Below are 24,999 nucleotides of genomic sequence, written 5' to 3' on the forward strand. Positions count from 1 at the left end.
TTCTAGACCTTACTGGACCTGATCCCTTCAGTGACATCCAACCCTTCGGTCTCAGCCAGAACTTGCTTTTCCCTTCTCGGCCACATGGCAGCGTGCACGTATTCATGACCTTTGCTCACCTGTGTTTCTGCTGTCTACAAATATAGCTGTATGGTGTCTACTCCCCCGTGCACCAACCCATGGACACCGTTCTCACCATCCCAGAAGATGACCACCAGAAGTCATCTCCTTCCTCTGATTGTGGACAGTCCTGCTCCAAGTTTGATGCAGTCAGCCTTTCCTCCAGTCCTCCCTGAGTGTGACAATCATAACAGATGCATTGATCGACAGCTGGGGAGCCCACATGGGCGATCACATGATACAAAGAACTTAGACCACTCAAGAAGGAAGGCTGCATATTAAGATCCTGGAACTTTGGGCGGTACGCAAGGCATGCCGCATATTTGTACCATCCATCCATTCTCATCATGTTCTCGTCATGTCTGACAACTACGATTTACTATATAAATGAGCAAGAAGGCACAAGGTTCCAGTGGTGTGCTTGGAAGCATTGTGCCTCTGGAAATGGTGCATTGCCCACAATATCCTCTTGGTGGCTGGCCTACCTACCAGAGACCCAGAACATGATTGCTGATGGTCTCCACAGGAACTTTGCAATTCACCACGAATGTGAATTGTACGGTATGGTAATGGTGGACATTTTTGGTCAATGGGGAGCTCATGTCAGGGACCTCTTTGTATCTCAGACCAACACCAAGAGCATTCAGTACTGCTCAAGGAGGGGACTCAATGCCCACTTGCAGAGCGACACCCTGGTCTCATTGATTGTTTGAACTGGATCAACTATGCCTTCCCTCCCCTACCACTTTTGCCAGGCGTCCGTCACAAACTCTAGGCGATGGTTATCCTGATCGCTGCATTCTGGCCTCACCAGTTCTGGTTTCCTCTGCTTCTCTGCATGTTGAAACATCCGCTCCCAACATTTCCGGAACTGCTCACACAACACAATGGTAGACTCAGACACCCAGCTCCAGGGACACTTTATCTGACAGCTTGGTTTTTGGATGGACGCTTCCGCTAGCATGAGAATGTTCGTTGGCAGTACAAAATATCCTCTCCAGTAGCAGGAAGGACTCCACGAGGTGATCCTACTAAATGGGTGCATTTCACAGAATGGTCTTGCACCCAAGCTGTTGGCATCCCGATGCTCTTAGACTATTTCCTGTATCTGAAGGCCTCAGGACTCGCTGTCAACTCCATTAAGGTTCATGCAGCAGCTTTTAGCATTTTCCACCCTCTGGTGGAGGGACATTTGGTTTTTACTCACCTTTTGAATACCTGATTCTGGAAGGGCCTTGTAAGTAAATACCCGCCCATTCAGCCTATCACGCCTCAGTGGGACCTCAACCTCGTCCTTACGTCATTAATGAACTCTCCCTTTGAACCTCTGGCCTCCTGCCCCCTCTCTCTTTTTTCCATTAATGTTGCTTTCCTGGTTTCTTTCACCTCTGCAAGAAGGATTGGCAAACTGGGAGCCATGATGGCAAACCCCCTTTTCACCATGTTTCATAAGGACAAAGTTTCACTGTTCTTGCATCCCAAATTTCTACCAAACGTGGTTTTCCACTTCCACCTCAACCAACCCATACATTTGCCAACCTTCTTTCCCAAAGCACATGCCTCAAATGAGGAACAGTGGCTTCGCACCCTTGATGTCCATAGGGCTCTGGCCTTTTACCTACAAAGCCTTTCTGGAAGTCTCCTAGAATATTTGTTGTCATAGCGGAGAGAATTAAAGGGCAAGCCATCTCCACCCAGAGAATCTCAAAGCGGGCCTTAGGGTGCATTATGCTCTGCTATCAATTATCGAGATGGTCCCATTCCACGAAAGCGCGAGCATCAACTGCCGCCGCACTCCACAACATGCCCCTTGCAGGCATATCTAAGGCGGCCACGTGGAGTTCAGTACACACCTTTTCTTCTCTTTATGATCTAGTGCATGATTCTTCATGGATGCCTCGTTTGGTGCAGCAGTCCTCTGTTCCATGGTTCCGTCTTCTTCTTCACTCCTCTTCCTAACTAGGATACTGCTTGTTAATCACACTCAATGGAATACAAGAGGGACCACCACTCAAAGAAAAAGGGGAGGTTACTTACCTGTAACTGGAGGTTCTTCAAGATGTGTGGTCCCTATCTGTATTCCAATCCCACTCTCCTTCCCCTCTGCTGGTAGATCTATGGTGGAGAAGAAACCGAAGATGATGTCAATCTGTCCCGCCCTTTATCGCCTTGGGCGAAACCATGAGGCAATGCAAGAGCGAATGCACACACTGATGGACGCTACTACTTTGAAAAGCTCCAGGTGCATGCTCATAACCCTCTTTGGAATGCAGATAGGGACTACACATCTCAAAGAACCTCCAGTTACAAGTAAGTGACCTCCCCTTTCTCACATTTTTTGCAGTATTGTTTGGGTGCATCACACCCTTTTTGTTGAGTGTTGCTCTGCCATTAGCTCACTTTCGCCTGTCATCCTCTTTCCCTTGTCTTCATCCTTCCTGATGAAATACATAATGAAATTTGAGATCTGGGAGCTTTAACTTTTATATTTGGGGGAAGGGACTGTTACCTTACTTTAATATTCCTTGGCCTCTCTTCTTCCTCACTACTCCCTTCAGTTGAGTCACTGTCTTACTTTGCTTCCCTGTTCTGTGCTGAAGTCCTGCAGGGATAGCTCAGTGGTTTGAGCATTGGTCTGCTAAACCCAGGGTTGTGAGTTCAATCCTTGAGGGGGCCGCTTAGGGATCTGGGGCAAAATCAGTACTTGGTGCTGCTAGTGAAGGCAGGGGGCTGGACTTGATGACCTTTCAAGGTCCTTTCCAGTTCTAGGAGATAGGATATCTCCATATATTATTATAAGACTCAGTCAATACGCCTGTTTATTTCATTGTTAATATTTGCTAGTTAAGGGTTTACACTGACTCCCAAAATAGCTACAGTCATGCAAGCATATAGGAAACTCTTTTGTTGTATTTGTCAATTTAAAAAAATTAGAAAGTAGAGATACATATAAAGGACTAAGTACCAGACAGTTTAAAAAAAAAAAAAATCTTAAAACTAGCTTATGGTTTGACTAGGGGAAAAAGGGATTTATTTGTATTTCTCAAACTAAAACTTCTAATGCATTTTTATAATGTCTAAAAGTACTTTCACTGAGCTAAAATTCATAGTTTGAGACGTAAGTATTGGTCTAAAGGATACTTTGTATGATCAAGCTCCATAATGGAATTACTGATAAATTCAATAATAACGGTGTAATGTGAAAATAAAGGAGCACAGTAAAAATCTTCCTCTTACAGTGATTTCTGTTTGTTAGGGAAAATGTATTGTATTGGGGAATAGGAGTTTACTTCTTCTCTTGAGTTTGAAAGGTGAAGAAAATTGAACAGATGCAAGCTGTATTCATTAAAGAACATACACAGTCATTTAAATCACTTATGGTTTTTTTTATGATACAATTGTGAATTTTTCTTTTCTGATTTGCCATTAGAGGTAGAAACAGATGGTAAAGGCTTATTTTAAAGTGTATTCCATTAAATTAACCTGTGCTGCTCAGTGATTGTTCACTGTAATAGGATTTTGCCCCTCTGGAATTCACTGGAAGGAAATAGGGTTTCAGAAAATTCTCATTCTATCAGGGGGTTCACTATAGCTGGGCTTACTATAGCAGACTTCCATTTGTAGTACTGAAACAGTAATAATAGAGGAATTTTTCACCTTTGAGACTATATGGAAATCAGGCTTTGACTCAAAGAGGAAATTATTCTGAGCAGATGGCTGTAAATGTTCCTACGTGAATTTACTTTTATAATTTTTAGTTTAGTCAGATAGGATATAGTTGGAAGTGGCTGGTTGTTTGTGCTTAGAATTTGTTTCAACAGTGAAGTAGGCGACCTGAAATGCAGCTCTTGCCCAGTCAAAAAATAGCATATGCAGGATAGGGTAGAGGAATATTTATATTTGGTATATTTGGTTCATTTAGCGGTAGTTTGGTTGACTTGTGAATTTATGAAGACCAGTTCAACATTGTCTTCATAAATACAACTTTTCCATGAGTAGGTGTTGTTTAATATGTCTTATTAAAAAAAAACACCCTTGAATTAAGTTATTACTCATGACTATTAAATGTAAATCATATGTATATCAAAATATATACCAGATTTTCTGTTTCAATAAATCCTTCAGCTATTCATATATCTTGAATATAAAAGATAACTTGGTTTGAAAATTGCCAAAAATAATAAATCTGAAGACTGACTGGCCCACTGGATTTATAAGATGGTAACCTAAATATAACTTTTTTAAAAAGTACCTAAATGTTAGATCATTAAATCAGAATTTATTATTATAAACAAATTTTGAGAGTTGTTTACATTCGGTTTTGTGTGAGGATTGTGTGAGGATTGTAGTTTACAATTGTGAATATTTTAATTTCAGTTTGGGGAAAGAAGACACACAAGCTCATAAAATAGAATCCACTTTTCCTATTTTAAATTCTGTTTTGTGACAGTTCATTTTAAAAAAAAATTGTAATTTCGACCTTTAAGCTGTGATCTTTTTAGCAATAAATGGCTTTTTTTAGGAAGCTTATTAAACACAAACTGTGTGCTTGTTAGCTGTTGGATAAGTAGAGAAAGATACGCCTACTCCAGGGTCACTAGAAAATTAAAGGTGCAATAAAACCTTCATTTCCACTTACTGGCCTTGCTGGCTTTGCTGCAGCGAGCCCTCCATGACTAGTAGCACATTTTCCACAAAAGAGGCTCAGATCAGAGGGCCTGCATGTCCTGCTTTGGTTTCATCAGAGAGAGAATCAGAAGCTCAGTCTGTTGGCTCTCATATAACTCAAATTGCAAGTGTAGATGTAAGATGGCTGGGAGATCCTATTCTCCCTCTTGTGAGGCTTCCAGTTCACACACACAATTGGACCATTTTTCTGTTACCCAAGGTTCTCAGAACCCAAAGCAGTGGTAACTTAACTGTTTCTCTCAAGAAGATGTCAGGAATAAATCAATGGGGACACAGCTCTTCTGTCTGATAAATGATTGGTACAAACAAGGGTGCTTTTATTTAAAACTACTTTTTTATTAAGTCTCAAGCACACACATACATATATGCTTTCACAATAGGTTCAGAGCATTCCAGACATTTATATTTACCCAAAGTCTGAGATAGCTTTGAGGAATCAGCAACCAGCCTTCCGCGAACCCTCCTTCCATTCAGCTGCTGGGGAGTTTAGGTGCCAGATCCTTGCCCAATGAAAAGTTTCCTCAGACAGCTCCAAAGTGTATCCTTTTGCCTAATCTTTTATAACTAACAGAACACACAACTCATAGTGACTCCTAGTGGGTCACCATAGTAACCTAGTGGGTCACCAATTCTCCTAATTTCAGCAAACTACTCATTATCTCTTATCATTCAAGCATTTCTATTCATAACAATAAAACGTATATGTTAGGGGCACTTAACCAAGGTTGACTATCCAAACATTCCTTCCATTCTTATGGTCCGTTAACTCTGTCCCATCCTCCCATTCTGATTAGCAGAACTGCAAACATGCAGCTGTTTAACCTTGCCTTTCTGGGCCTAAGATTATTCCTAGTTATGTGGTATTTGATTTTCAGCTAGCAATGGCTGGACTGCAGTAATGTTAAGTTCTGGGGTTACGCTCCCAGTAAAGGTTTGCTCTGCTAAAAGATTTTAGAGGAGTTCCCCTTTCTTCTTACCTAGTGTGATACAGACAGTAGACTCTGAAATAGAGAGCATAAGGAGGATCTTAGTGCTTGGCTAAGGAACTCCTGGAGTTCCTAGCCTTCTTGCCTATTAGGACCACCTGATGGAAGAAGTATAGGTGTCCCAGATGGGAATCTCCCCTGTCTAAAGAAAGATGTTTGTCTCCTTGTTGGCTTCCACTCCTCTACAGAAGGAAAGGAGAAATAATATGCACTTCTTGCATAAAATATCTTTTTTGGAATGTCACAACATGTTCTGGAATGTTAAAACTGTGCTGGGAAAGATCCTTTACCCATTACTCAATCCCTTTAAAGCTCCAACTTTTCCAGTCCTGCCCCCCTTACCAGTAGCAGAATCTGCCCATACCCCTCCCACCCACCCACCCACCCACACACTATTACTGCATAGCCAAGGCTTCCTTAGAAGTGGAGCTTGGGTTGAAGGCAGAGCTGGGGGCAGAAGCTGGGGGTCAGAGCTGGGGCTAGAGGTGGAGCTGGTCTGGGGGCGGAGAGGGAATGAGGGTAGAGCGGGGTTGGAGACGGAGCTGGGAGGGGGGCAGAGCGGGACTGGAAGTGTGGTACTTCCTCCCTGCCCCCATTGGGGGCTGTCCCTGCTGCACGCCCCCGTGAATATTCCTTCTTGCCTCTTAAGGAGGCTCACGCCACATTTGAGAACCACTGCTTTTAAAGTGATTTGTTTTGACATCAATACATGTTTTCCATCCTGGTTAAGTCTAAATGATGGCATTTATAGAAATGGAGGTGGGAATGATAAACAACTCTAAACAGCTCCACACATTGCATGAATGTTGATGGACGCCCACGTTTGTGTGGGTGGTTACAGGCCTGCTGTTGGGGAAATGAATTTCTTTAAGATAAATTTCTTCTCTTGTCCCTATGGGCTCTCGGCTACTGTAGCAATGGCCACAATATACAAATATAGTCTTGTTCTCTTTCCCACACTGCATCATGTCACCATAAAATGATCAGCACTTCATTACCACATAATGTTGAGACCTCTGACTGCCACTGAAATTGAAGAGCCTCCCTCTCCTATTTTCATGTACTCTAACAACTGATACAGTTTTCCCCTTTGGACTTCTTACTCGCTTTGAGGTTCTTTTATGATATCACGGCCAATGGTGGCCCTGTGATACCAACTATCAAGTCCCCATCCATTTATGGGTTGCTCCAGTCAGAGGTCTCCACCTAAACCTGCTATATCTTCTTCAAAATGTGTGAGGGTAGACACTTGCTTTTCAGCTCTTAAATCTGCTTGCCCACCACTGAAAAGCCTGGAAGGTGACCTTTGAAGACAAGTAGGAATTTGATGATACAGAAGACCTTCAATGTGGAACAGAAGCTAATGTTACTCTTCTGTGTTACCAGTGAAAATGAAGACTACAGCTGTAATGATCCTCAAATTCCACCTCCTCCTCTTTTTGTGGAACCCCCTCTAGTGTCTGCATTCTGTTCCTTCTTCAGACACAGAAATGTACCTTTCAAATTTAGACATATTTTGAGATTATCTTAAACTAGATATAGTTGTAATTAAATATGTAATCATTTACTGAACAAAAAGTTCAGGTCTAAAATATTACTTTTTTTATCTGCTTTAGGGGAAAATGGCTGGGTTTCAAACTGTTTGAAAACCAAAACAGTCCCTGTTTATCAGTCTGCTAATTCCTAATTCTGTTCAAGGAAAACTTGCTTTAGTCCTATTTGCTTACTAGGTAGAAAAGTGGAGGTGGCAAGAGAAACTTCAATTGCTCATTCTCAAGAAGGGGACTACGTTTTAATTAAGTTTGTGTTGGGTTGATGGCCTTGAAGTATTTGACATGCCAGATATTTTTCATGGTTTTTAAATCTTCCATTGTTCGTATTGATGGAAATATGCTAATTAGCCTGGCTGCTTAACTGTGTATTTTAATATATCATTTGGACTCCTTTATGACATGCTTAGTGACTAATCAGTGCAATGAAATGTTGCCATTTCATTTTTTCTGTATTATCCTATTTGTTTTATGCTTTAAAAAAGAAAGTAAAGGTTAGAGATAGAGAATTTTGTTTGGGGGGTGCATGGTCACAAACCAAATGTGGGTGTAGAACATCTGTTTCCTTCCAAGGAAACCTTTTTTCCCTGCCTTTTCCTTGTCAATGTAGATGAGAGGTTGTTCTCACATGAAAATTAATTTCTATTCACTGTGACAGCAGAAAATGGTGTGATAAGAGAATATCAAAATTGTGTTGTAGATATATGATGCTGCTCCAGTTGCTTTCAGCTCACTTTGAACTGTCTCCTGTTGATATCTGCAGCTGAGAATCAGCAGACAGATGGAGTAAATCTGAGTTATACTAACACATGTGAGCAGAACAAGTAGAAAAGCTGCAGAACATCTCATAGTGTATGTAACATCCAATTATAGAACACTTAATCTGGAAATCTTGCCACAAAAATTAAGTAAATTCCCATTTGAAGCAAAACTGCAATCTTTTCTAATGAGTTTTTATATAACTTTTCTTTCTCTCCAGTGTGCAGACTGATGAAATAATAGAAACAATAGAATACTGACATTAGAACTCATTTTTGTTAATAAATTCAGATACAAATTGCCTGAAAATGCTGAAGGCTAGCCAATGTGGCCTTTTAAATAGTTTGCAGATATTTCGTTCTGAAGTGTCTTTTATATGGTGTCATAGTGCTTAATTCTTTTATTTACTCAATTTTTTACACTTGTCGTGTAAGTTTGTTTAATCTTTTGCCTTCAACTCTGTAGGTGGCCTAGAACATTGGCAGGCATTACTGCATACCTACTGTGTACTCGTTACTCTGCTGGCAGTGGGATATATCCTGGCAACTCTCAGGATGAGAGAAGAGCTTGGCGCAGATGTGACAGAGGAGGATTCTGGGCAGAAGAGGACTATTCTCGGTGCCAATATGCAAATGATGTTACTCGAGTCCTGTATATGTTTAATCAGGTAATTTGCACTTCTCCTATCTTTTGTGAAACTGTTTTAAAATAACTTCAATCAAGATCTTATTTTCATTGAAGATTTACAAAAATCTGCCTCCCCACTGCAATAGGGCTACAACTTTGTCACAGAATCCGTGTCTTGAGCCTCCGGCACCTGGGAGCTGTAGGGTCCCTGCCACACCTGGTGGCTGGGAACTGCAGGAGCCCGAGCTCCCAGCCACAGAGGGCAGCAGGACTGCCCCGTGGTTGCCGCACACCTCCCAGCCCCGGAGCGCAGGGGTTCCCCGGAGCACGGAGCCAGAGCTGCCGCGACCTGTGGGGGTGCCCCAAGATTGGAGCCACTGGTGGTGGGGGGGAACCTGCAGCTCTGAGCCCTCCACCCCTGGGTGAGATGGGGAGCCCGCAGCTTCCCATTTTGTCATGCATATTTTTAGTAAAAGTCACGGATAGATCATGGGCTTCCGTGAATTTTTCTTTATTGCCCGTGACCTGTCATAGAATCATAGAGTATCAGGGTTGGAAGGGACCTCCAGGAGGTCATCTAGTCCAACCCCCTGCTCAAAGCAGGACCAATCTCCAGACAGATTTTTACCCCAGTTCCCTAAATGGCCCCCTCAAGGATTGAATTCACAATCCTGGGTTTAGCAGGCCAATGCTGAAACCACTGACCTATCCTCCCCCAGGTGACTTTTACTAAAAATATGCATGATGAAGTGTTAGCCTTAGTTAAAGTATCTAGCATTCACTGGATCAATGTATACACCATTTGTTATCTGAACATGTCTCTTTATTAGCACTTCACAGCTCAGAGCCTAACATTGGAACCTGCGGGATTACACAAAAATTTGGTTTAGCTTTCCTTTCAGAGGCCATCAGATTTTTTAGTGAATTGGAGAATTCTGATAATGGGGTGCACTCACCTCTCGTGAGCGCCCCCTGGTCATCGAGTGTGTGCATTCTGCAGTTTTTTCTCAATTTCCTCCACTAGTTGCCCCCTGTCGGCCACTGCACTCCTCAGGTGGGTCTTCGGTGACTCAGCCCTCCGTCTGAGTCATGCACAGTCCATATGCGAAATTAAAGAAACTCCGGGGTACACAATCCAAAATGTCTCCAATGTCCTGCACCCCTCCCTGGGCTCAGTCTTTACCCAGTCCAACAGCGCCTATCACGATACCCTGGTTTGGTCTGGCTAGGTTGCAAGGCTCCTACTCCAGACTTGAGCAGCACTCCGAGGGCATTTTCCCTGGGGACTCATTACCTCTCCTAAAGTCCTCAGTGACCCCAGCTTTCCTGCTGAGCTTGCAGTTCGCTGACCACAGCTCCCCACTGAGTCAGTCTCAGTGCAGCCCCCTTCTCTGGGGTGCCACAGTTCTAATTCTCTTCCTTAAGGCATAGCTACTTCCTCCCAGTGGCTACCCTGTTTCCCCGAAAGTAAGACATCCCCCGAAAATAAGACCTACTTCCAGTTTTGCCTCTCGCTGTAATATAAGGCATCCCCCCGAAAATAAGACCTCCCCGATAATAAGGCCACCCTGGAATATAAGGCCCCGAAGCTCCAGGAAAAATAAGACCTCCCCTGAAAATAAGACCTAGCGCATCTTTGGGAGCAAAAATTAATATAAGACACTGTCTTATTTTCGGGGAAACAGGGTAGTGGGGGAGGGGGAACTGGTCCCACCCCCTGCTCTGTGTCCCTTTACTAATTGCTGCTCTATGTTTCCCTGGCCCACTTCCCATAGCCCATCTTAGTTGAGTCCCAGCAGCAAGCCAGAAGCTCTTTCCTCTCCCCACCGGTCCCTGCCGATAACTACTTGTTTAGTCCCAACAGCCAGCCAGGAGCTATTCTTGGGCTCCCCCAGTCCCTGCAACTGATCTGTCCATCCCTTTCAGCCCCTGCAGCCAGCCAAGGAGCACCTCTTGCTTCCCCGGTACCTACCAGTAGACTGAACTCACTCTGGCCCTGCAGCTCCTTTTATATGGGCCTGCTGAGTCCTGATTGGCTGCAGCCACTCTAGCCCGCTTGGAGGACCTCTCTACTGCTCCTTTCCTGGGATGGGTGTTAAAGGAACCTGAGGCCTCTGGGCCTAGTCCACCACATCTCAACCTCAAACACCCTCCCCAGAATGTAAAAGGTTACTCTAGCTGTCTAATCTAGTATAGCGCTGGGTCAGACTTATTGAATTCTGAGCTGCTCTTGTCTCCAATTTAATCACACAGACTCTTGGAACATCACTTTGTTGTAGACAGTTTATTGATTCTGTAAATCATTAATATTTATTTACAAATGCATATATACTTTAAAAATAGAGATATTAATCATAATTAAAAATATACCGTACATTTTTTACCCTATAGTTTTTTGTGTTGAGACACTTTCAGGCCCTGTCTAGATTGTAGTGTTTTGTTCTTTGATATTTGAGTTGATTTGACAATAACTTTGAGTTAACTAACACCATTGTAAATGTAATTGTAGGCACTCTGCATGATGAACCATAAACATTTGTGAAGTGTCACTCATGTTAGTTAAATGACACTCATTCACCCAAAAATTGGGGCTCTGGGTTTGAAAAACAGTGCTGAGTAACAGCAGCAATCAGGAATTTGTAACTTCTAATCAGGGCCTAATATGGTTCTCTTTATGCCCACTCTCACTCACTCACCAATGTTTTGTAAGACTGTTGTAACAGATTATGCCTAATACTTGAAAAGAAATATTAAAATTTCAAAATATCATAGAAAATTGAAATGGACTAATACTGCTTTTTGTGAATTATGAACATTTACAGATGGAAAAACTGGAAATCTGACATAAGTACAGACTACAAGTTTCTGTAGTCCTTCCACTGGAAATTAAATTTTAAGTAATATGAAAATGATCCAGGATGTGGTCAGCCTTAAATCTTACTTTTCACTTAATCCTGTTTATTCTTTGTCCCAGAAATATTCCATTAAAGAAAATGAACAAAAAGTGAAAAAGAAAAAAGAAAAAGCCTTCCTAAAAATATAGAAGGAAACTTTAATTTTTAATTTTGAAACAACTTGCAAATTAATGCTGGATAAAAGAATTACACACACATAACACTGGATCTTCTCAAGTCTAAGTGTGCATTTACTTTTAACAAGTAAATAAACCTGCGAGGTTCCAAATTCCTGGTGCAATTTCTTTGCATGTTTTTCAAACCCAGAATCACTCATAATTGAAACCTCGTCCAAATAAATTATTGAATTTACCCGGGAGTTGCAGTCAGCCATGGGTCTCTTATGTGGGTGTTTATAAATGAAACACTTACCTGGAAATTCTGAATAAATTTCCATTAACTATTAAAAGCAAACAGCAAGGAGAGAGAGCCTTAACTATAATCTTCTACAAATATTACTATGTGATACACATGCAGAATCAGTAACTATGGTTCAATGGTGTTACCAATACGACATGGTATTAGAAAACTAGCGCCAAAACACCATCTGGAATTCAGGATATCTGGGTTCAAGTCCTTGCTCTACCTCAGACTTTCTGTGTGTAACTTTTGAAAAAAATCACTTAATAGCTGTGTGCCTTCATTCCCCATCTGTAACATGGGGATGATGATACTCCTTTCTCTCACTCTTTGTGTTATTTGTGATTAGGGAGCCTGGCTTATATTCTACCCTACTACTACTGCTCTTTGGTGAGCAATATTTTTTTCAGGGTTAGGGAGAGTTCTGCAAGTCTCACGTTAGGAAACTGAAACCCAGGGTGAAAATCCTGTCAGGGATATCTTAAGAGAAGCAGGATTACTGGTCTGATTTTTCCATGTTTAAATGTATAATTATTTCTCTGCTCTGTCAAAATTGTAAGGAATGTTCAAGAATGTTATCTTAATGCTGAGCTCTGTGATTTAATTATTCCTTTAGAAGAAGTAATCTAAGCATTATCGTCTTTTTCTGTGTAACAAAATTTTAGGTAGGTCAGCAAAATTGTTAGTTATTTTTTTGCACAGAAAATATTTGAATCTCCCAAGACGGTTAAGTTTAATAATTAAAACCCAAGTGAAATCTAGAGAAGATTTTCAGTACTAGATTGAATAGTTTTGGGGCCTTGTGCACTATGGAAATGGGGCCTTCCCCACACCTGCCCTCAAATTTGGCCCAGCTGCCCCCACCATGACAGAGGAGAGAATGGGGCACACCTGAGTGTCACTGTGACCCTAGTCTAATTCTTCTGCAACTGTTGACCGCCCTGCACAACATGGGCCACTTAGCAAAGCACCCTCTCTCCAGACGTTCACTAGACACAGAAACAAATGCCTCTCACCCCACATATATCCCAGCAATCCTTCACCAGCTCCCACTTACGCTGAGAGTCCCCACACATATCCCAGGAGCCCTGAAATATATCCCACTCACCACAGCCCAGAGTGCCTTCCAACATCCTGGCCACTCACCAGCATCTTCACTCCACTCCCACCCCTGTGGTAGGGCAGCTCGTCCTGCAACCCAAAATGCCAGGTTGCAAAACCACTCACTCAACTTTGGCCCCATCATCATTCCTCCCTTACCCCCTGCCATCATGACAGAGGGACAGCCAAACCAAACCTGAGTGGAATTGCAGGGACTCAGGTTTGGCCCTTCTCAATGCCACGCACAGGGGGCCCCCGACAAGGTAAATCTAGGCCCAAAGATTTGTTTTGCTGGACTGTTTTTGTCTTTATTTAGAGACTAGATATATTGTTATCTTTTTAATATCTGGTAGTTTAAATCAAATATTGGTCTGGCTCCGAAATGGAGGGAAACCCTTACTGAATAAAATGGAACATTCAGATGTGACTGCTACAATTAATTTTGTGTTAAAGGGAATTCTTCATTATCTTAAGAAAAAATTATGGAAATATTGCTTAATCCAGGCAGATGGATATACATTGTACTGTGACTTGCATATCATAGAATATCAGGGTTGGAAGGGACCTCAGGAGGTCATCTAGTCCAATCCCCTGCTCAAAGCAGGACCAATCCCCAATTATTTTTTTGCCCCAGATCCCTAAATGGCCATCTCAGGGATTGAACTCGCAACCCTGGGTTTAGTAGGCCAATGCTCAAACCCCTGAGCTAGCCGTCCCCCATGAATGTGACCTTTTAATGAAAAATGAATTCATTGGTTTAAAAAAAGAAAATCCCAGAGAGATTATATGAAGTATTTGAACTCTGGAACTTGATTTTTTTAATGATGCATTATCGCTGCTGAACTATTGTACACTAGGGATATCTATCATTGTTTTCTAAAACCATGCTTCCAAATCTACTGGTTCAGGCACTGATGCTGCAAAGAGAACCATGCAGGTGAGACGCTGTGCAGTGCCACAGGAAGTCCATAGGACTCTGGGAGGATGCAGGAGTCCGCCTGCCTGGTTCTTGTTGCAGGAGTCCGACCTTGAACTTTTCTTATATTTTAGGGAGAGCCTCTCATGAATTTCAAGTACATTTTCTATTATTTTAAATATGTCAATAGATATTGTGGCTGTGGTGTGTGTAGCTTTCTCTTAACTTGCCTAGCTATAAAACATATTTTTCATGCTCTAGGAATTTTGGAAAACAATTTTGTCCTATATACACAGGAAATAGATGTGCAAAGGAAGAGAAATGTATTAATTGTACTTTATTTAAAAAATTAAGGTTTTGTTTTTGTTATACAATAGTCTCAAATTTGAAACAGGCATTCTCCTAAATTGTATTTAGATTTAAATTTTCCTTTTTCAGTACTCATATTTGTTCTTTATATAGATGCCACTCAACCTTACTAATGCAGTTGCAACAGCAAGACAGCTTTTGGCTTACACTGTTGAAGCAGCAAATTTTTCTGATAAGATGGATGTTATTTTTGTGGCTGAAATGATAGAAAAATTTGGAAGATTTGCCGAAAAGTACAAAGAGGTACCTTTAACGTTTGATACCATTTTCAAGATAAGCGGATGAAATATTTGCCTTATTAAAAATACCTGTTTTAAATAATAAAACCTTCTAAACCTTAGGTTGAGGAGCTTAAATTTCAGGTTCTATTCCATTTTTTTCTTTGTTTAGTAGGTTCCTGAAGTTGCTGACCTAGGGTCAAAGACTTTGTACTCATGCTGAGATCCTACAGCATTGGAGGACCTGGACCTGTAATGTTTCTGGTCAGCACTGGAGCAGGGAGATAGGTACAGTAAGTCTGGTTTTATTTAGTATAGAGTGGGTCACCCAGGTTTTCATTAGAATGATTTTATATAAAAAGATGAATAATGAAAACCTCAGAAATCCTCTCAGTAATGAATAAAACAAGACTTATCTTCCCCCCCCCAAGATAGCCTGACTTTATTCAATATTGAGCTGTATCTCAGAGGCTAGGTCTACACTACGGGGGGAGGGGGGGGGGTCGACCTCAGCTACGTGAAGTTGCGTATTTTAGGTCGACTTACCTGGCTATGAGGACGGCGGAGAGTCGACCGCTGCTGCTCCGCCGTCGACTCCGCTTTCGTCTCTTGCCACGGTGGATTTCCGGAGTTGACGGCAGAGCGATCAGGGATCAATTTTATCATGTCTTCACTAGACGCGATAAGTCGATCCCTGATAGATCGATTGCTACCCGCCTATCCGGCAGGTAGTGAAGACGTGCCCTAAGGTTTTTCAGTCCTCTTATATCTTATGGGATATAAGACAGTAAAATAATATCTTAGAGAGTGCTTATTGTTGAGGGGAAGTGGGTAGAAACTCTGTTTCACTGCTGAACAGTGGTCTGTATCTCACTATTCAGTGCATGTTGGAAAGTTGGAGATCACTGCAATAATTTGGAACTTGGCCAAAAAACACCCCCAACCCATGCACGTACTGAACAAATAATGTAGTCTAAAAATTCACAGTAAAACTCTTTGGAGGATTTTCACATTGCAGTTCCCTTTTAAATACATAGCTCAGTTAATTTGTCCTAAATTTAATTTTTCTATATGTTTGTGAAATAATTAAAGTAATTTATTAAATGACTGTTTTTCGTACCTAACCTAAAATATGGATTGTTGCATGATTTATTATATTATAAGGGTATTGTTTTCTCAGCAATGATTTGTCAATCTGGTGTCACTCTGCCACTACTTGAAGGCAATAAAAGCGATAAAACCGTCAACGTTAAATTCATAGGTAGTGTTTTTAATAGTAGCTGAAGTTCCTCTGTTAGATGATGTATTGTTCTTTTTGGTTTTTTAACCATATTTAGTGAAACCTGTTTGATTTGTTGGTATGTTGGAAAGTTGCAAGTGTTAGCCCATTCTCTAGCATGAATAGCCAATACATTTAATAATCTTCCTTTAGTCTCAATAAAAATAAAGTTTTAAATTAATCACTACACATTGCTTACCTGGAATTAATTAAAATGTAGAGCTGAAAATATATGAAATACGTTTCCAAATGGCTCTTCATTGTGCAGTTTGAATAGTCTGAAAGATGTAGAATACATGAATTGTAATCTTAATAGCCTCCTCAGTGTCAGGTGTCCACTAGAAAAAACAAACATTCGGGGGTGGGGGTGTCTGTGTTCCACTATTCCACGTAAGAAAATGGAGAAAAAAAAAAAAAAAGTCATCAAGGCTTAGAAACATTTTAAGAAAACTCTTGATGATATTGACGAAAGAGTGGGCGAGTGTGACTTTATAATAAGTTCATGATTTATGCAGAGAGAATCGATGAAGTTTGATTCCTATAATTTTAGGAATTTCTTGTTGACTTTTACAGTAAATTATCAGTTTAACCAACAGACTTAAGGAAGTGGTATGTTTTATAACGAAATTAATAAGCATTTTATCCATTTGGTTTAGTTTTGATTGATTTCAGAAATATTTATTAAATAAGGGCCTGATCCTGCAAAGTATTGAGTGCCGCCCTCTCTCTGTTGACTTCACTGGCAGTTGACGGTGCTCAGCACCTTGCAGCATCAGTCCCTAGCAGAGCAGTGGAAAAGATGTGGCAAATCTTCACTTTCAGGTATGGACTTTCTTGTTTGAAAAGCTTAAAAATCTCACTGCTGTCTTCTTACCTGCCATTGTTAAAAAGTAACACCCCAGATTACAGTAACTGAAAGAGGTCAGGTTTTTGTTTGTTTGTTTGTTCGTTTGTTTTTGGTTCATCTGAGAGCATTTGTGTATAGTCTGTGTGGCTGTTTCCTCTGTATGAGGCACTGATCCTGTAAAATCTTACAGGTGTCCTTCACTTCACAGAGCTGTTGGCAGTGCTCAAAGTTAAGAATGTGCATATATGTTTGCAGGTTTGGGGTCTAAATTAGTAAATTTCCAGGGCCAGGGGGAAGAGGAGGGTGGGAGGTTGTGGCAAAAGAGAGGGGGGGAAAAGAAAAACTCAAAACTACCAGAATTGACAGTGTCTGGGTATTAGGAGTACCACCGAAAACTACTTTTAATTATTGAATAGATTAAAGTTGAAGTTGATGGTAGTCCTCTTAAATGTCTCGTGCAGTTTTGCTTTTGGAGTATAGTATTGCATTTAACTGACAGAAGGGGAAAACAAAATATATTGTCTTAAAAGTAATGCTACAGTGAGGTAAATATCTGACTCTTAAAAGCCACTCCAGTAACTCATACCTGACAAATAATGGTTGATGTGGGAACAACTGTTTTTTGTTTTTTTTAAGATGCTGACAGTAGTATTGGGTTTCCAATAATTCTGGCTTTAAAAGGATCTTATGCTTCTTATTGATGTGCCAAAAGATGAATTACCAAAGCTGACAGATTTCTTATTTGGTGTTTTCTTATTTGTGTCCCGCACTAGCTTGGTGATGTGATGGTGGACATTGCAAGTAACATTATGCTAGCTGATGAACGTGTTTTGTGGATGTCACAGAGAGAGGCCAAAGCTTGCACTAGAATTGTACAATGTTTACAGAGAATTGCTATGTATCGACTAGCAAATGGGGCTCAAGTTTACTCAACAGTAAGCATAAAGTTCCTTAATTTAAAGTAAACATTTCTGATTTATTTTGAAATGTGTTTTTTTTTTCATACTTAATAGATTTTGACATTGTCTGATTTGTGCTTTGAGGTCTAGAATATTTGGAATTCCTAAAAGGAAAAAAAAAATATTCCGACCAAATTAACCTGACAGTGTTACAGAATGCTTTTCTGATCTTTGTATAAAATTAATGTGCAGAATCCTTTGAAGATTGTTTTTATGTGGTATAAAGTTATTTAATGTCTATATGATTTTTCTTGTCACAGTACTCTCCAAATATTGCTCTGGAGGCTTATGTAATAAAGGCAACTGGCTTCACTGGGATGACATGCACTGTATTTCAGAAAGTGGCTGCATCAGACCGTACAGGACTTTCTGACTATGGGAGAAGAGATCCAGATGGAAACCTAGATAAGCAATTAAGCTTTAAGTGCAATGTTTCAAATACACTGTCAAGTTTGGCATTAAAGGTCTGACGCTCATTGTTTCTATATTGACTTATAAGACTTAATTAGAGATTAATTGGTTGGAAAGCGGGCTTAAATTAAGTTTCCAATGTTAAAATATTCTTACTGCATTGTAATACGGAACAGTTATTTAAGAACCAGGGCAGAGAATCTACGAGAGGAATAAAGAAGTTGGTTTTGTGTTGCTTTTGGCTTAATTACTCAAAACAATTCTTAACGGACTGGTGTCTACATTTAAAAAAAAGTATCTCCTCCACCATACTCTCAGGCTATATCTACACTATAGAGTTTTGTCGACAAAAGTTATGCCTCTGTTGTATGTCCAAATTATGTTCTTTGTGTCGGCAGAGTACATCTACACGGGAAGTTCTTGTATCAACATAGAGAGCAGTGCACTGTGGGTATCTATCCCAATGTGCAACTGGCTGCAGGGTGCTTTGGGAAGAGTTTGCAATGCCTCATGTCTCTTTTGCTGACAGAACTGTGTAGTGTAGACAAGGCATTAGACACGTACAGTATTTCAGCAGCATGGAAATTGAATTACCTCCTGACCTCTCTTTAATTTTCAGTACATTTATTTTGTTATGCTATCTGCATGTTACACTTAACTTTCAAGTTAAAATAGGTATCAGAGGGGTAGCCTTGTTAGTCTGGATCTGTAAAAAGCAACAAAGAGTCCTGTGGCACCTTATAGACTAACAGACGTATTGGAACATAAGCTTTCGTGGGTGAATACTTATGCTCCAATACGTCTGTTAGTCTATAAGGTGCCACAGGACTCTTTGTTGCAAGTTACCTTTTAAGATACATTGACTTAACTCAAATTTTTTACTTTGACACACAGTCTAAACAAGTGTGTCTCATATGGTGATTGAGGACATATACATATCTAGATAAATACTGACAGTGTGAAGGAGTACAAACTAGAAAACAACTCTGACAGATTCATTTGTCTATATATAGGGGAAAGTACTTAACTGTGACTCCATGGAAAATCCATTTGTGATTAAATGCCAGTGTAGCTTATCAATTTGCCATTACTGCTTAATATATTGGACCTTTACTGCAGATATGTACTGTACCAATAACTTGTGTACAAAATTGTAGATAATGCCCAGTGCTTGAATTATGAGGGGAAAAAAGTAGGACCCCCCCCCATGAGCAGTCCTGCAGGCAACATGGAACGAGGTGCCATGGTATCCTCTGGCTGACTCTTATGCTGCTATTCTCTGCTCTACCAGGGAAGAAATAAGGGAGCCAAACATGTCCCCCGGTGCCTTTGAATAAGAACGGTGTAGCTCCTAAAAGTAGTAAGGGGGCCCAGCCCCCTTAAGTCCCTCCTGTAATTCAAGCACTGATAATACCGCTCCAAATGAAACAATTACAGCATTTACCTTTACATCTGCCTGTGTGCATGTCTGGCATTTGGCCTTGCCTGTCATGTCTAGCTCCCAAGAGATCTCCCAAAACATTAGGCATAGGCGCTGACTGGCATAGCCCTGGAGCATCCAAAGAAAAAAATTAGTGGGTGCTTAACACCCACCGGCAGCCAAGCTTCCCACCCCTCCCCTCAGTGCCTCGTCTGCCAGTGGCCCCGCTGATCAATTCCTCCCAGCGCTTCCCACTAGCCGCGTTTCAGGTTTGCAGGAGGTGCTGGGAGAGGAGTGGGGGCAGAACTGGATGGGGAAGAGGCAGGGGTTTGGGGGAAGGGGTGGAATGGGGGTGGGGCCTGGGTCGGAGTGGGAGGGGGTCAAGCACACCCCCCCCATGTAGAGAGGAAGTCGACGCCTGCAACTGTAGGAACTTTTTATTAACAATTTGAGCTTTACTGGCTATCAGAAAGGTAACTATGTATAAAATCTCCCACCATCTTAAGAATATAAGAACGGCCATACTGAGTCAGACCAAAGGTTCATCTAGCCCAGTATCCTGTCTTCCGACAGTGGCCAACATCAGGTGCCCCAGAAGGAATGAACAGAACAGGTAATCCTCACGTGATCTATTCCCTGTCACTCATTCCCAGCTTCTGGCAATGATTAACAAATAATTCCATATTAAAGGTGTGTTAAGGTTTTTAGTTAAAGCATGTTTTGGTGGATTATTTGAAGCACTTCTCCGTCCAAAAAATAATTAGAGTTTACAGTCCTGAGCTCTGTATAAACTTTGTTTCCTTCAGACACTGTTGCGAGGAAGGAAGCCCAACACTGATGAATTGGAGGAGCTGCTAAATAAGACCAAAAAATCCCTTTTTTGTTCAGAGATTAATACTTCTTAAAATCTGTTTGTTTATAGAACACTATTGTAGAGGCTTCTATTCAACTGCCACCCTCCCTTTTTACACAAAAGCAGAAAAGAGAAATTAGGCCAGCAAATGAGTCTATCTACAAGCTTCAACTTATTGCATTTCGCAATGGAAAACTTTTCCCAGCAACAGGAAATTCAACAAATCTGGCAGATGATGGGAAACGACGTACCGTAGTAACACCAGTTATTCTCACCAAGATAGGTTTGTTTTTGGTTATTACTACATTTGTATGACCTTAGAAAAATACCAAAGCTTTGGAAACCTTGACATTGATCCTTGACATTTATATTCAAGAGGTGTGCTAATGTTGTTTCAATTAGTGCACCTCTAAGAATCAGATATTATCCAACATTAATATTTACAGTGTGTGTTGAAAATTAAACATTTAAACATTTTTATATAAAATCAATTCCATAATTTTTATTTTTTTTTTCAAACAGATGGTTTAAGCCTCGCCAGTCACCACATTGCTATTAACGTGACACTGCGACGTATTGCTCATGGAGCAGATGCTGTTGCGGCACAATGGGACTTTGATTTGCTCAATGGACAGGGAGGATGGAAGTCTGATGGATGTCACATTATCTCTTCAGATGAAAACATTACTACCATTCAGTGCTACTCCCTCAGTAACTATGCAGTCTTGATGGTATGGTATTTATTAAGGTTTTTTAATTTAATCAGAAATAAAAAAATGTTCAGGAAAAATAGAGAAGTAAATGTTTTGCGTTTAGTATAATAAAATACCGTGGAAGTGGGGGGTATCCTCACACAAACGAACTTCAGAACAATTTTCACGTGTTGTTTGTATTGGTTTAGATGTTGGCATAAAGTTTGGCTGAAAATGGTAGACTGTCAACACTAAATTTTACTGCAGAATATTTTAAAGACAGAATAGGTTTTTCTTATGAAACTTTTCAGTATGGTACTATGGTATATAAATCTATTCTAATGAACTAATAATTGCCAGTCTGCTTTTGTGAACTTTAGATTCCAGGTCTAACAATGACAGCCTCAAATGAAGAATAGTAGGCAGGAGAAAAAATAATAGGAAATAACTTCTAGGCAACAATAGAACTTGTCAGCTTAGTTTTAGTATCTATGGATATGAGGTTTTTGTCAGTTTCTACACCCTGGCTTAGAGCCACTGAATGAAGATTGGTATAAAATGCCTATTCATCCGGTATTCATGATCATACTTCCTGGAAAAGTGAATGAATATATGAATATAAGAAAAAAGATTATGGTGTTTAGTTACTGCACAAGTCAAAGTACAGTATTTGTTAAAGACATTCCTACAAATATTTTGATTTGAATGTCTCCCATGTATTGAGCTCAGTAAAATGATTACACCAATTCTGAAATACAGCGGCAGGAATGAAATAGTGAATTGAGAGAAGTGCCTTCCTCATAGTAGGTTATCTTTTTGTGACTGCTTGTTCCCAGAAGGCCCCTTCTCCCTAACTTAGCAAACAGTTGCTATTCTTCCTAAATGTACGTCTCCCAAGATATCACCTTATGGGGGGAAAGGCAAGGTGGAACAGTACATTTTGTTTCTGACAGGTAAAGCAACAGGGACTCTGCTTGTCTGCTTCCTTGTGCTGCTCTGATGGTTCCTATCACAGAGTTATAAGAGCAGACCTCTAACAATCGAAAGTATAGATTGGGATACAAAATTGAGAACATCAGTATAAGAGGAAATCAGGTGAAATACTAATAATAAATAACATTTAGAAGTTACATTTGCAAAATTAAATTGCATAGCGGTATCATTATCAGTATTTATTACGTTTGAGATGCTACATATAGTCTTAAAAATAAGTCAAACATTCTCTCCAAATCATGTTTTGAAGGAAAAATAATAATTTGGGATAAGTAATGCATGAAAAATGTGGTGGCTTTTTATTACTATTTAGCAGAACAAACAGTTAAACTTTAAAAAAAATATTTAATAATAGAGAAGATTAAATGGTAGAATACCAAAAAGCAGTTGTTTTTTTTAAAGGGGGGAACTTTGTAAGATTTGGCATGATGCCATAGTATATGGAGCCTTTTAAATGGGAGACAGCTTAAATGAAAAGTTGCTATTTTTGAATGGTTGAAGGTACTTTCATCATTACAATCCTAGAATTGGATACTCCTATTATTTTATCTTACTTTTTTACATTTAATCCTCTAAAATGTAATAGACTTTTTTTAAACCTGAAATATGTTACCTACGCTTGTTCAACTTACATTCAAGGAGGGATTTTACTTCAAGTTAAATATAATTCTGCCACCTGGAGGAAAGAAAATTTAAGGAGATACACAATCTATATGTTTGCATAGACCATTAATCTGATTAGATTTCTATATTCACACATAAAGATTATAAGGAACATTGTTGCTATGAGTGCATACACAACATTAAGTTTCCACAGGAAAAAAATTTTTTTGAAAAGGTTTAAGGTGACAAAGCTACAAAATGACACTTAAGGATTTGAGCCTCAGTGCCTGAACACAACTTAATGAAGACAAATTACAAGTGGGCTTTGTTGTCATTCTGTATTTTGACAGCGGAGCTGGGAGAAAGTGGTGTTTCTCAATAATGAACGTGCTTGTTCAGAGACTTCTCCTGCAACTCTAACTTTCCCTTATAGGAAGGGTGATTGCATGATTTTTCTTCTCTTAAATTAATTGTTTATTATAGTGCCATTATTTAAGGCTTTGATGTTGATGGACAAATATCAAAAGATTTGATTTAGATAAGTATCAGAATTTATGGTAGTTTTTCAGAACTGCCACACTATTTGAGCAATTACCTTCTCCAAGCAGGCATTGATCTCGCTTTACCTTTTGATACAGTTGCTCCATTTTACAACCTTTAGAGATTGTAGACAGTTTACCTTCTGTTTTTCGATTAATGGTTTTTGTTTAACTGCTTTCTAGTTGTGAAGACTGTAAGACACGCAAGTAATATTTGTGCCGTTATCTGAATCCCAGTACTTTGCATTTGTACATGCAAGATTATGGGATGTGGTGAGACCACTGTGCTAGATGTATAGGGAAATATTATCTCTTATTTTCTCCTGTAGTCTACCTCTCTGTATGCATTTCAGAACATTACACTACATCTTCTCTATATCTACACTAATAATGAGGAGACACATAGTGCATACCCAATTCTAGCTGTTTAATAAGCTGGAGCATAAGTATGATTTTTATATAAGTAATGTGTATAACAAATGTTCAGTTAATTCATTAATCTGAACTAATAGTACAGGAAGCTTCATGTGGCTTGGTGAGTTCTGTGGGCTATGAAGTGCTTGCAGTGGGAGGAGCCCATAACCACTGGCAGGTTACAAGTGCCCTTCAGTTTCATCTAGTTAATTCTAGTTGTACATATCCAGAAACACCCAGACACAAGAAGAGTCTCACAGATTTGCCAATAGAAACAAAATTGCTGAGAACCACAATCTGCTGAACTTAAGACAAGATAGTACTGGCCAAGCAATAAATCCTGCCAGTGCTGTAATGCTGGAGAATCAAAGTTGCAATGAAGTTCTTCATCTGAAATGAGGTAGTTTTACAGCCAAGGTTAAGACAAGAATTGGATTCTGGGCTATTAGAATACTTTGGAGCACAGGGAGGCTGATAAAGATTATCACAGAAATGTAAATCTTTGATGTAAATATACTTGGACTAGATGAGGCAAATTATAAAACCATCATATCTTCCTATGATAATCTGGAAGAGAAGATGACACACCAGGAAGGCACAGTCTTCTTACAAATCAAGGAAGCTGCTAAAGCACTGAAGAATGGGAACCTGTAACTCTAGAATATTGACTGCATGCTTTGTGATGAACCATACAAAAAGTCAGAGGTTGTGTTATGCGCCAACAAATTATACCGATGAACAGATCAGGCTGTTTCTATGTAAGCTTGCAGAGCATCCTTGGCAAGATCAATACTTACGACATTGTTAACCTCATGGGAGAGCTAAAATCCACAGGTTGGTGGCATTAATATTGGATATGAGCGCATTATGGACAGACATGGCACCCCAGGGCAGATTGACAATGGAGAACATTTTTTCTAGCTCTGCAGCCTAAACAGTCTTTGTACTGGGGATACACTGTTTCCATGTGAGGAAAGAGACAAACTGACATGGACATCAAATTATGGCTTCACCCAGAAAAACAGCTTGATCATATTGCCATCAATATGCTCTGGAGATCAATGTTGGATGCCAGGGTATACACGAGTGCTGAGTTCTTGTTATTGGAACAATCAAAACTAAAGCAGGTAATACCGTGTGAGGTAGAGGATATGTACGATACTAGAAAGTTAGTGGATCCAGAAGTGAAGACACATTTAAGCTGCAGCTTAGCAATAGATCTGAATAGCTAAAGACATGGATGGTCATAGAAGAAGAACAGTGACAGTTTTCCAAAGAAGTAATTATGAATGCTACCAGGATCACAGTAGAGGTAAGAAGATGTAAGAAAAGAATGGCTC

General features: G+C 40.1%; 1 protein-coding gene across 4 annotated transcripts in view; it reads left to right on the plus strand.

Moving 5' to 3' along the window:
• The window catches only part of ADGRA3 (adhesion G protein-coupled receptor A3), a 106,511-nt gene that overhangs the window by 58,236 nt on the left and 23,276 nt on the right, over window positions 1–24,999 (plus strand). For 2 of the 4 annotated variants that reach the window (XM_026648007.2, XM_024217128.2), the window contains 6 exons: window positions 8,570–8,771; window positions 14,525–14,674; window positions 17,549–17,710; window positions 17,995–18,198; window positions 20,488–20,701; window positions 20,941–21,149. In XM_026648007.2, coding sequence (XP_026503792.1) covers window positions 8,570–8,771; window positions 14,525–14,674; window positions 17,549–17,710; window positions 17,995–18,198; window positions 20,488–20,701; window positions 20,941–21,149 — 1,141 coding nt within the window. The remainder of the gene's footprint in view (window positions 1–8,569; window positions 8,772–14,524; window positions 14,675–17,548; window positions 17,711–17,994; window positions 18,199–20,487; window positions 20,702–20,940; window positions 21,150–24,999) is intronic. The other 2 variants (XM_024217126.2, XM_024217127.2) reach the window with 2 other exon arrangements.

The sequence above is a fragment of the Terrapene carolina genome, unplaced genomic scaffold (genome assembly GCF_002925995.2).
Source record: "Terrapene carolina triunguis isolate 2854851 unplaced genomic scaffold, T_m_triunguis-2.0 Scaffold66, whole genome shotgun sequence".
Classification (NCBI taxonomy): domain Eukaryota; kingdom Metazoa; phylum Chordata; order Testudines; family Emydidae; genus Terrapene; species Terrapene triunguis.